The 13,287-nt window shown below is 41.3% G+C and overlaps 1 protein-coding gene and 1 gene segment (V, D, J or C); one reads left to right on the top strand and one right to left on the bottom strand.

The window, feature by feature from the left end:
- The first annotated feature begins 7,573 nt into the window (after positions 1-7,573).
- Positions 7,574-8,447, top strand: LOC132807043 (T cell receptor alpha variable 19-like). The segment is given in 2 exon segments: positions 7,574-7,625; positions 8,083-8,447. Coding segments are annotated over 2 exon segments (417 nt in total).
- Positions 8,448-10,511: 2,064 nt separating this feature from the next.
- LOC132807042 (probable G-protein coupled receptor 139) lies at positions 10,512-11,958 on the bottom strand. The gene is made up of 2 exons (XM_060821348.1): positions 11,889-11,958; positions 10,512-11,407 (listed from the first exon to the last, which is right to left on the bottom strand). The coding sequence occupies exons 1-2, from the start codon at positions 11,956-11,958 to the stop codon at positions 10,512-10,514; spliced, it is 966 nt and encodes a 321-aa protein (XP_060677331.1).
- Between the last annotated feature and the right edge of the window lie 1,329 nt (positions 11,959-13,287).

Below are 13,287 nucleotides of genomic sequence, written 5' to 3'. Positions count from 1 at the left end.
TACGTTCTTTTCTACTTACCTTGTGACGTTCAAGCCACCATCAGTTCCCATCCTGTTAGACCTTATGCATGCTTACTTTTTCATTGTGACTAAGGTTATATGATCCCTTACCATGAAAGTTTCATGTAACTTTCCATGTCTCTCCTTCATTCTCGCAGTCACGTTCAACTCCTGAAATTGTATTAAGTACCATTTGAAATAATTCCATATATCTGATGTGGATTTACTCATAAACAGTTACCTCCAGTCAAATTTCTCTATTTCCTGCCTTGTGTTGCTGTAGTTCACCTTTCCAAAATTTAAAACCTTTACTCGAGGGCTGCTTTTATCCCTATCCATGAGTATCTTAAAACTCAAGGTATTATGATTATTCATCCCACAATGCTCACCTGGCGAGGCTCAATTTCCAAAACCCGATCCAAACTAATCTCTTCCCTGGCTGGACTGTTTGAATGTTGTGTCAAAAAAACCCTCTTGAATAGTCTTTACAAATTCTTCCCCATACAAGCCCCAAGCACAATGCGAGTCTCAGTCAATATAAATAAGTCAAAGTCAACCATCACAAAAACCTTGCAGATTTTACTTCGTACCAAAACCATTCTACATATTGTCTCTTCTATCTCCCGCTGGCTTTTGGAACCCATACAGATTGCCTCCAGCATGCGATTTCAGCTTTCTTACTCCTAAGTTCTATCTATATTGTCTTGCTAAACGAGTTCTCTCATGTATTGTCCTTCAGTACAGCTGTCCGATCCTCCTTTACCAGTAATGCAATTCCCCCCATTCCTTTTGCCTCCCCTTCTCTCACACCTGAAGCATTTAATTCCTGGGATATTCAGATGCCCCAGTTCTGTCTCGCTTTCAGTCAGGTCTCTGTAATTGCAATAATGTCACAATTCGAAGTTCTAACCAAATGCCCTAAGTTCATTTATCTTGCCTATTATATTTCTCACATTGGAACATATAGATTTCTGATATCTTCCCTGCTCTTTACAGCAGCATTACCCCACCTGTTGTTGTTCGTTATCATATTTGCCATGGTTTGTAAAACTCCCTTAATTTCTCCAGTTGTTGCTTTACTCTGGTTCGCATTCCCCTGCCACACTAGTTTAAAACCTCCTCAACTCTTCTAACTAAGTTGACCCTCAAGGACATCAATCCTGGACCTGCCCAGGTGCAACAAGTTCAGTTTTTAAAGTCCCACCAACCCAAGAAGCGATCCCAATTGGCTAATAATCTGATACCCTCTCCTTCACACCATCTTTTCAGCCAAACGTTCATCATATTTTTCTGCTGTTTCTACTCTGACTAGTTCACGGCAATGTCAGTAATCCTGATGTGACTAACTTTACGTCCTACACTTCAAATTTATGCATCATTCTTTGTATTCTATTTTTAGGATCTCATCCCTTTTTACACCTGTGTCTTTAGTACCATCGTTTACCATGACCACTGGCTGTTTTCCCTAATCCTCCAGAATGTCCTGCAACTGCTCTGAGACATCCAGGACGTCAGCACCAGAGAGTGAACAAACCATCCTGGACTCTCGTTTGTGGCCACAAAAAGATCTATCTGTTTCCCTTACAGTTGAATCTGCGATAATTATAGCATTTCTATGCTTCTTTCTCCCTCACTCTGCAGCAGAGCAAGCCATGGTGCCATGAATTTAACTGCCTCAGAATCGCTTCGTCTCATCTCTGTTTTGATTTACGGCTCCTTATTTTTCAGCTATGACCTTTAAGTTGAGCTCCGCTCCCCTGGAAATTCCCAAGAGGAGCCTGAAAAAAGATGCCTTCTCATAAATCCCTCGCTTGTGTAGTACCATCGATTCGCCAGTAGGTGGTGGCATTGTGTTATTTGTATTATTTCAACGAGAAGAGAGCAACAGTGAAAGACGCTTTTGGTTAATTCAACCTCTACCCATATTTCTCCCACTACTTGCAGAAATGAATGCACAGACAGAAAAGCACAATGATAGACACACATAGAAACACAACCATACACAGACATCCACAAAGGGAGAGAAACAAACAAATTGACAGACAGAACGAGAGATGCACACACAAGAACACGTAGATGGACACAAAAACAGATAGAAAAATAAAGGCACACTTGCACGCACACAGATATAATATGCACTGAGCTGCACATTCACGTACACACACACACGCACACACGCACACACGCACAAATATTAAGCTTAGCAAGTTAGTGAGTGGGACTGGATCATTTCAGTGCTGTATGACCTTATGAGTTAGCAGTTGGGAAGGCAAATGCAGTATCAGCACTCATTTTGAGAAGGCTAGAATGCAAGAGCAGGGGTGTATACCTGAGGCTGTACATGGCTCCAGTGAGACAACATTTTGGAATGTTGTGAACACTTTTCGGCCTCATTTCTAAGGAAAGATGTGTTGGCCTTGGAGGGGGTTCAGAGGAGGCTTGCAAGAATGATCCCAGGAAGAAGCACTTATTATATGAGAGTTGATTGAAGCCTCTGGGTCTCTACTCGAATAAGTTTAGAAGGATGATGGGGAACCTGGTTGAAACTTATAGAATACTTGGAAACCTGAATAGAGCGAACATGGAAGAGATGTTTTCACTCCGAGGAACTTACTTGCTGTCTCCACAAAGCTTGTCCACCATCTACAATGCACAAGTCAGATTTGTGATTGAATGCTCCTTACATGTCTGGATGAGTGCAGCCCCAACAATTCTTAGGATTCGCAACACCATCCAGGAGAAATCAACCAGCTTGATTGGCACAGCATTCACAAGTACCCATTGCTTCCAACACCGACTCTGCGTGTGTATTACCTAAAAGATGCACTGCCAAAGTTTAGCTAAGACCCTCACACAGCACCGTCGAAACGCATGACCAAATCCATCTGGAAGGAAAAGGGTCAGCTGATGAAAGAGAAGACGACCGAATTCAAGTTCCTGTCCAAGCCACTCACCATCCTGACTTGGAAATAGATCTCCATTCCTTCTTTGTTGCTGTATCTAGGTCAGTGTCCTGAAATTCCCTCTGTGGTATTGTGGGTCAATCCACAGCAGATGAACTGCAGCGGTTCAAGAAGACAGCGCACCATCACCTTCCCAAGGGCAACTAGGAATTGCCAATAAAGGGTGGTCAGTCAATGATGCCCACGTCTCACAAAATCAATAATAAAGAAAAGAGTTCCACATCTAAGCATGATGTCCCTCCAGCATGGCAGCATGGCATTCGGCTTATCGAATCTCTGAAGTGCATCACACCCAGATACATTCTATCCCGGCACCTCCAATTGCTAAATTACCTGCTTTATCCAGTTTTGGACTGTGGGAGGATTCAACAGCACCTATAGGATACTCATGCTGAGAGAGGGAAGATGTGCAAACCTCACGCAGGCTCGTGCCTGAGACTGTAAAGGAACCCAGCTGATTGCTGCTGGGAGACAGCAGTGCTAAACACTGAGCCACCGTGCCATCATCAGAAGAATGCTTCCTGAGAATTCATGATTCGGTAATGCACCACTCAGAAATTGCTCATTTCCTGGCAATGCAAACATCCTCGCGATCTCGACAAGGTACTGTATAGTCACACTCACTGAAATAGTTTGTAACGTCGTCTTCTTTAAGGTTTTTTGAACCATCATCACCATTTCCCTTCCTATTTATTTTTGTCTCATCTGTAAACGTGACAGTGGTACATTCCCTTCAATCAGGATTTGGCTGGTGCATTGACATGAATCTCTGCTCTTTCACCATTCCCATTCAAATGAGCGAGCCTTTACCACAGTGTGTATTCTCTCTCTTTAACACATTTGGTTAACTTGTGTGTGCATGGCTGGGAATGCTTACATCCATCTCAAATAGTGTGTGACAATGTGGTGTTAGCCGTAAATTTGACGAACTGCAAGTGATCTGATATAGATACAACGGTTATGTATGCAATGTGACACAGTAAAGCTTACCAATTCCGCTTATGATGGATCTTACAATAAATCTTACAAGGAACAGCAATTTTGCTGCTTCATTCATTGCCAATTTTCCTTGTGGAATAGAGACTTACTCACAGTGCAGGGCGAACATAGTCTGAAATCGGTGGATGCTGCACATGATTTTGAAATGCAGAGCCTCACATGTTCGCAGTGTTATACGGGGGATGACGATGCATAATTTCTTTAGCATATTGGTGACACGCAATTTGAGAGGGAATTTGAACAATGTAATTACTTATAAACACCAGTAGATGTCAGTGCGAATCCATGATAAATATCGCGAAAGAGGTCTGGAGGAGGAATGAACTTTCAGACAGTGTGAGCGATGTCAGTATGAGAGGATTGTTACAGGAACATTCACTGAGACTCAGCTTCTTCTACAACTCAAACAGGGAGGCGTTCGGAGTTTAACAGGAGACGAAAGTTTTTTCTAGTTACTTACTCATATAAATGTTAGAATTAACTGCTGTTTCCTCAACAAAGCGTCGTGGACAATTGTTTTCACCACTGTTCTTGCAATCTGATGATGTTTCGAATTTGCAGTCTCCTCCTGCTGTTTTCCAAAGTGATCTCCAAGGAGGGAATTGGAGAAGGCGAAGTGAAGAAACATCCTTTGTGGATGGTTGTTATTGAAGTGGGAATTGTGTCCATGAATTGCTCCTTTGCCACTTCATTTAACACAGTGCGTTGGTACAGACAGCTCCCGAATCAGCCACCCCAGCATTTGGTGATGGGCAAAAGGGAAGATACTTCATCCGAGAGAATTACGGCTTCAATCAATGGAGACTACAAGACCAGTATCCTGACAATGAAAGATGCCAGACTTAATGACTCCGCCATCTACCTCTGTGCAATGAGGGCACAGTGTCACAAAGAGAGGGCGAGGCTTTACTAAAACTCGTATAGAGTGGGGAGTCCTGTTTTGCTGAACTTGAAGAATCAGTGTTACTAATTCTGTACTCCAAGATGAGAGACAATGGAAATGGAAGTAAACTGCAGGGGAAAGTATGGAACAGCAAAATTTAAAGATTGTCAGAAGTGATAGCAATCGGATATTAGGATGGAGGTGAAGTAAGGATATATTTGCAAGTCAGAAACATTAATAGAGAAAAGGGAAGGTAGAGATAAAGTCGTAATACTCTCAGAGGGCAGAATGGTGAGAAACTGTTGAAGACAAATTTGAAGAATGTGAAAAGTAATGAGCTTGATGCACAGAGAATAAAGATCAGGTTAAATCAGAATTGTAGTAAACTTGAAGGAAATATGTTGTTAGCATCACTGAATTCCCCACTGTCAAAATAGTGGAGGCTTTAATGACCAAAGCCTCAACTGGATCCAACAAATTAGCACAATGTTTACAAGAGCAGGCCAGAGACAAAAAGTTCTGTGATTATTAACATATCTCCTGACTCCCCAAAGCCTGCCACTATCTACATTGCAGAAGTCAAGGGTGTGACGGGAATACTCTCTACTTGCCCAGATGAGTACATTCTAAACAACACCCAAGAAGTTTGTCACCATTCAGGACAAAGCAGCCGCTTGATTGGTACTACTTCCACATCCATCCACTCCCTCAACCACCGATGGAATGCAGACGTTTACCAAAGATCCTCAGACACAACGTTCCAACCCTACGACCACTTCCATCAATAAGGACAATGGCCAGGAGATATGTGACAACACTACCACTTTCAAGTTCCCTTCCAATGCAGTCACCATCCTGACATGGATATACACTGATTTTTTTTTCACTGTCGATTGGGAAGAATCCTGGAATTCCCTCCTTAATCGCATTGTAAGTCAACCCAGAGCAAGTGAGCTGCAGGGGTTCCTCTCACCCTCACCGTCATAAGGACAACTAGTGATACGCAATAAATGCTGGCTGCCAGCGGCGCCAAATCCCACAGACAAAGACATTAAAAAGGTCAGTCATTACGCAATTTAAATATAGAATCCTGCTGTGTGGATGCATGCCATTCGGCCCACTGAGCCTCTGATGAACATAATATCCAGACCCACACTACCCTGCATCTCCTATGTCTAATTTACCTAACCTGCCCAACGTTTGACTGTGGCCAGAAACCAGAACACCCACAGGAAACCTAGTCAGGCTCTGAGAGAATGTGCAAACCCCATACTTACAGCTACCTGAGGCTGAAATCGAACTTGGGTCTTTAGTGCTTTCAGACAGCAATGGTTACCCTTAAACCACTGTGCCATCATCTAGAGAATGTTTGATGAAAATTCATGACTTGGTTTTACCCCACTTATAAATTGTTTATTTCCTGGTCCGGTAAATTTCCTGGAGACCTCACCAGAGTACGCCATAGTCACACCTACTGAGACAGTCTGTAGGCTTGGTCTTTTATAGTCTGTTTGATCATCATCACAAATTACCTGCCCTTTTGTTTTTGTATCACTTGAAAACCTGGCAAACGTGCATTCGCTTCAGTGAGGATTTGGAAGTTGTGTTGACATGTACGTCTGCCCTTTCACCATTCCCATTCAAATGAGGGAGACTTTACCAGACGGTCTTTTTTTACTTCATAAAATGTGTTAGCCTGAGGCAACGTGGCGGTGAGCTCTGTGTTTGATGCACGGCAATGTTTCTGATACCCAGGAACTATGTTTTCGATGACACAAAGTGAAATTAAACAAATTCAGTTAGAATGGATCATGCCAGTAAATGCATTAGAAGCGACATTCGATTCTCCAGTTACATGCATTGAAAGTGTGTTAATTCGTTTGTTTCGTTCCCTCAGTATTGCAGCAGAATCAACTAGACCGATTCATCCTATGCATCAACTGAAGTGGCTTTTTAAGTCCCACAGGAGCTGTGTTAACTGGGGTACAACATTTCTGATACTCAAACAACATGAACCAAATTTATTTTCTGCATTTGCTTCCAGAAATAATAATCGTTATGGGACAATATTTTGTTTAATTTCTGTCCAAAACCCTGCTTGTAGGTGAACAAGTTTACTTTGCGCCTTAAATAACTGCACAGATGCTGTTATTCCGTCGCCAAGTAACCCTTCATTTAAATATGGAGAGTACACTGACCGTGGTCATCCAGCTCGGAGTCAGTCCTTGAAGTGAGGAGATTCAAATTCTGCTGTTTATACCCATGGCCCAGGGTACCCTGACTGATCCAAGTATCAAAACCCAATGTAGAACTTCACGGTCAATGGCTCTAATTACAACAGTTGGCTTGACAAAAATAACAAAGAACAGTGGTTGCTTGAAATCCAATACAAAAACAGAAATAACTAGAGAGACTCAGCAGGTCTTGCACCAACTGTGAAGAAAAAAGCTGAGTGTACTTTTCGGGTCTACTAAACATCCTTCAGAACTTTGTTCCTTTCTCACACCAACTATAATATGAAGTGGAGCTCAAAAGAGCTTGAAGCTGATTGGCGGAATTGAGTAATAAGGGAGCCTGTAGCTCATTGGCTATCATGTGATGCCTTGAGCAACAATGATCCAACGAGGAGAGATCCGGAAATTACTCAACCTCAATTACCCTACTCTTGATGAAACCCATTGTAGCTTCAGCCAGTTCTGCTCACATTCATCGCAAATTCTCTGCAAACATGTTACCTGGAGCTCTTTGTTTACTCCTCTCAACTATAGGTCTTCTCACTGGTACGTTGAAAGCTTGTCTACTTATGTGTGTCAGCTCTTTGCTGGGACTTACGTTTACTCGATCAATTTGAGTGATGCAGAAGTAAGAATACATTCTCCTAAATAAAACTATTTAGATCTAAGCTTTCCCCAACAATGAGCAGATTTCGGGAGAAATTAGCAAATTTACGTGAGTGAATGGCAGTGGAATAGTTAGATGGCAAATTCAGGCAGGACGGAGGCCATTGAGATAATTCGACAGAGCGGAGTGTTTTATATTCACCAATATATTTCAGTTTTCCTGTCACGTTGTGGGAGATGAAATGGGGAATGATCTCCTCATAGGAAATTGATCCCAGTCCAAATTCCCTGATTTTTTTTTCTTTCTCGGGTTGTTGATGAAGGTAAACTGGCTGAGTATATGAGATAAGAATGTTGAAGTACCTCATTAAATTTCTATAATTCTTGGCTCTTACAGGACTTTGTCATGGCGATTCTGTCTCACAAACTCCGCCTGAAATCACAGTAAACGAGGGTGATGATGCCCTGTTGTTCTGTAAGTACTCTACAATAAACAGCAATCCTAATCTGTTCTGGTACCGTCAACCTTCCAACGGGTCCATGAATTTTCTGCTGCAGATAAACCAATATAGCCAGAAAACGAGTTTTCTATCAGACAAGCTCTCCTGGGACTTTGACCATGTGAACCGCACTATGCAGCTGAAGGTTTTGAAAACAGTACTCACAGACACTGCAGTGTATTACTGCGCACTGAGTCCCACAGAGACTCAGAACTGGGCTGACCGTGTACAAAAACTCTCGGAGGATCTAGGCAAACAGTGAGATCAGGAGTGGATCTAATGTGGTTCCAGAGTTCAAGGTGATAGCTGATACTTATCATTCGGACACAACACTTTAATTGGTATAAATCTATTATTGAACGGAATGCCGTCAATTTCGAGAACAGAAAGCAACTAATTTATTTTACATCCTTCATGGTGTTCCAAAATGTTTTATTGTTATAGGAATGAAGTGCGATAGAAAATTCAGGGACTCGTTTTGATCCAGCAAAATCTTCAGGCAAAACAGGGAACTGCAGTATCCTGTTTGAGATACAATGACCTGTCACAAGATTCTAGTAATGAGACACTGGAACAACCTCTACAACGTTAAACACATTGTGGGTTGTTGCGTACTGCCATTGCGCCTTCATGATAACAGCTCCAAAATGATATGTTGTCGATTCGCAGGTCCAGAATAACGCAAACCTGTCGGTGTTAGGTGTTGAAATAACTGTACTGTGCAGCATACAGATACACCACAGGAAAGATTAAAGTCGTGCAAATTGCCAACTCATCGAGATATGCAAACAAAAAAGTGTTTTGTCAAAGTCCACTTCCTGTACAGAACTTTCAAACATTATATCAGAACAATCGTTAATTGATATTTCATATTATTGTCTGTACCATAACAATAAAATAACGTGCTGTGCATGCTGAAGATCTGAAACTAAACTCAAGTTGCTGGCGAAACTCAGGAGATTTAGCAGCAGCTGTTGGAAGAAAGCAGAGTTAGAATTTTGAGCCCGGTGACTCTTCATCAGAAAACTGCGTGTTCCAGTTGACTGTGATAGGAACACTCGAATTAGGAGCAGGAATAGGGGCTTCCACGCTTTAAGCCTGCTCCGCCTTATAAGAAGCTAATTGTTGATTTGTTTTGTGGACTCAGCTCCACTTACCCGTGCTCTCAACGATAAGAACATGGTAAATTAAAGGAACGTGTTCAATTCACCTGTTGCATTTCATTTTCATTTGCATGAATATTGAAACTTCTATAAATCCTAGCCCTATTACAGCATGAATAATACGCAAGAAAATTTGGTGGATACGTTCACTTCCGAAGAATGTATGACACACATTTTTAAAAAAAATTAAATTATTAGTCTGATTAAAAACAGATAAATAACAATGTAGATATCCTCAATAGTTGAAATTGAGGAGCAATTGTTTGTCCTCATGATAATATCGGTTTCATTGCAAAAAAAAGCAGAAACATTAAATTTCTTTGATTAAAAATTTAGACTTAATTTTCCGAAACCACCACCAGATTGTGTCCTTAGTCCATTCACAATATTCACACAGGGAAAGGAGAGGAATAACAATCAGGACCTGGCAGATGTGTTAATTGTCTGTAGTACAAGCAAAGCATCGTTTCTGTTTGCTTTTTAGAATATTGATCAAAACGCAATGTTAGGAAATCATGAAAATAACCTTGATTTTCTTGTGGTTAAAGGAACGAGAGTTACGTTTGACTTTAGGTCCAGGATATATGTCTGCATGTCAAGGTTTGCTGTGTAGAGGCTGGGACGGGGTGGAGACGCCGAGATCTCTGGAGCTGCAAAAAGTAAATCTGAGATTTAACAGGAGAGGCATGGATTGTATGATGCAGTGAGAACATGAAAACTGTCGAGAACATTTTTTAGGATGTAATGAGCTGTTCATCGGGTCTATGTCAAAGTAAAAGGCAACGTGTGCGATTCAAATAAATAGATGCAATAGTCCTGAGCACGAATGATGGAGAAGGAGGAAGGAAGGATAGAATGGCGACTGAGAGGGAAGGAGGGAAGCAGCAAAATAGATGAATATCAAATGACTTAGCCGAGACCACTAGAACTATAATGCAGTCATCAGAGGCAAAGAAGACAATTTCGCCTCACATCCATAAAAACAATACTTCGGCTGGTTTTTATTTTATGTTTGTCTTAATAACAGGCAATGTAAAGGCTGGAAAAGGAACTGGTCATATCTCCGGTAGTGAAGCACGAAACACACAAACTTTACTTATTTTTCAGTAGGAGAGAATATTTTATGCACTGAGTCACTCTGATCCATGGAACACGTGAAAAAATCATTTGCACACAGCGAGAGATGTGAAGGGTGAGAACATCATCTTCTTCAGTTCATCTCGGAATTTGTTCTGGGATATTGCATAAATGAAGACGTTGTTGCAGGAACTTAATATTTGCAGCATGTTCGTCGTTTCTTGGAGAATAAATTGTGGGTCAGTGAAATCTAAGCCGCTGAAATATGCCTCACCTGTAACCCGCACATAGAGGAAGCGCCCGACATAGGTGACCCATAGAAGGAGGAAACTGAGCGAGATAGTGAAGAGCAGTATGATGGACCTCTTGCGGTTGGCCATTTCTGTGTCTTCCTGGCTCGCCAAGCCCCGAAGCCTCCTTCGGGCACTGCTGGCCACCAAGATATATCTGACAGTCATGGCATTGAGCAATAGAATAAGAAGGAACGGGAGAATAGGCGTCAAGATGTGATTCAGCCAGTCATAGGATTTCCATGCAGGTGAGTTATAATACGAGTCTCTGAAGTCACAGAACCAGGACCTCCCGTCCACAATGTACAAGGGCTGGTAGACGAAGTATGAAGGCAGGTTTTTGATACAGCTCAGGACACAAACCACTCCAATGAACAGTGACGCAGTTTTCTCAGTGCAGTACCGGGTCTTCAAACTCTGGCAGCATATGGCCACGAAACGGTCGATGGTGAATGCCACGGTCAGCCAGACTGAGCCATCTCGGCTGGTATAGATCATCACGGTGCTGACTGCGCAGGCAGTGGTCGTGGACAGTGTGCTGTGTCGGAAATAAATGCCACCGATCCGATTCAGGATGCACCCAGTGATGATCACAAGAAAATCACTCACTGCTATCCCCACCAAGTAATAGGTGGTGCACCCAGAGAGTTCACACCGTCCTCGCAATAGTATGACGATCGCCAGCAGGTTGGCTGGGGGAAATTGCGAAGTATTATTGAACGGACCTGATTAATCACTAGATATACCTATAATCTTTAAAATAATGACCTACCTGCAATGACTTTTTTCGGGGTTATCATGTAATCTGTGCATGAGAATATCGAACGCAACGATAGCGTATTATTCCATACACCAGTAATTTCCAGCATTACAACTGAATTTAATTTTGTGCAGTTATTCTGATTAATATTCAGGCAATGTTACATATTACAATTCCGAACTCAATGATGTAATAATCAATTGCTCCATAATTCTTCAATATTACATTTTGGGTAGAATGTTGCTGTGTACTACAGAGGATGCAGTTGAGGAAAGCTCAATGTTTGACGCATGTATAGGGACCTGCGCTCAATTCCTTCAGTAGTGAAGATTAGAAAAAAATGTCATTCCTGTGATTTAATACAAAAGATTTTCTTGCAACTAACAAACATATATTTAGAATCTGTAACTTACCAGGGACACCAATAGCAGCAAGAGCTGGATAGTAAATGGCATAGAAAGGGCCACTCGCTGGGCCATGCATCACTTGTTATGAACTAATGGAATCACAAAACTTCTCACATGAGCTCTGTGACACAAACAACAGGTCTCTAATTTATAATACTTGAGGATCTCGAGAGTATTAATTAAGTTTCAACACGTACCTTCGTTTCAGTCTGGCGAACAAACCTAATTACTCACTATTTCATGCTTTCTATGTAACATTGGAATGCTGCACAATTGCATACACGTAAACTGAGAATAGCAACCTGCAAATTTAAAGCCACCTTCCAAGTGTATAACTTCTCCATCAAATGGATTCCCGATTTCAAAACATGAGCTTATGTCTTTTGCTTAATTTGAAGGAACTCTCAGCCCTTCTCTGCGATTTTCCCAATTGTTTCGTCTCTTTAGTTGTGAAATCAGTTAAAGATTTGCATTCTACTGTTATTCTGTCTTAATATTTGTCTATATTTAAAGGTCAACAGTTTGAAATTCGGTTTACCAATGATGGATGACATTTGAGAAGCATGGTATCTGATACCAGCGCATGAAAACCTTCTAGCAAATGAGAACAGAAAACTTCTTGTAATAAAGATTGATAAATCTCTCGACCAAATGGAGTCCATTCCAGAGTATTGAATGATGTGGGGAGAAAAAAGTGATTGCACTGATGGTGATCCTTGGAAATTCGAGAAATTCCGGAATGGTTCCTCAGGTTTAGAAAGTAGGGAAAACAACCCAACTATTTAAGAAGAGTGGGATAAGAAAACAGGAACCAAAGACATGTTGAATGTTGGTTATAAGAAAAAAGCCACGTCATATAATGAAGGAAACGATAAGTAGACATTTTGAAATGTTATATGATTGAGATGACTCAATATGAAGTTATAAAACGGAATAAATGTTTGGCAAACCCATTGGAATTCGTTTTGTGGATGCTAATTTTAGCACTAATAGGGACAACCAGTGTGTGCAATGTATTTTCGGACATTTGAAAGTTTTGACAACATGCCACACTGATAAGATCTTACGAGATTGATGTTAAGATGCTGTGATGAAGTAATGAGGAGTAACCAAACAGTAGAAAGGAATGAGTTATTTTAAGAATGGCCGACTGTTAATAGTTGTATGTCTTAACAATTGGTGATGCAGAGCATGACAATCAAATAATGATTGTGTGAATCATAGTTTTTGGAAACTCATTAATATCATTAAACTAAGTGGTAGCTTAATTCATGTAAGCCGCAGGTAGGCTTTTCAGTCGAGTCCAGTCAGAACAATTATATCGTAATGTCAAAAAAATCGCACAACAGCAGGTTGCAATCCAAAACGTTTATCCGGAAGGACAAGCTTTTGGTGAGCTGCTCCT

Source organism: Hemiscyllium ocellatum (assembly GCF_020745735.1).
Source record: "Hemiscyllium ocellatum isolate sHemOce1 chromosome 27 unlocalized genomic scaffold, sHemOce1.pat.X.cur. SUPER_27_unloc_1, whole genome shotgun sequence".
NCBI lineage: Eukaryota > Metazoa > Chordata > Chondrichthyes > Orectolobiformes > Hemiscylliidae > Hemiscyllium > Hemiscyllium ocellatum.
Note: the sequence above shows the minus strand (reverse complement) of the source record. Positions and strands in the feature narration are given on the sequence as shown.

Excerpts from the sequence above, each read along its gene's own strand:
- LOC132807042 (XM_060821348.1), bottom strand. The coding sequence starts at position 11,958 with ATGCATGGCCCAGCGAGTGGCCCTTTCTATGCCATTTACTATCCAGCT. Across the intron at positions 11,408-11,888 it reads TGCTGCTATTGGTGTCCCTG|CCAACCTGCTGGCGATCGTC; the intron begins GTAAGTTACAGA and ends AATTTCCCCCAG.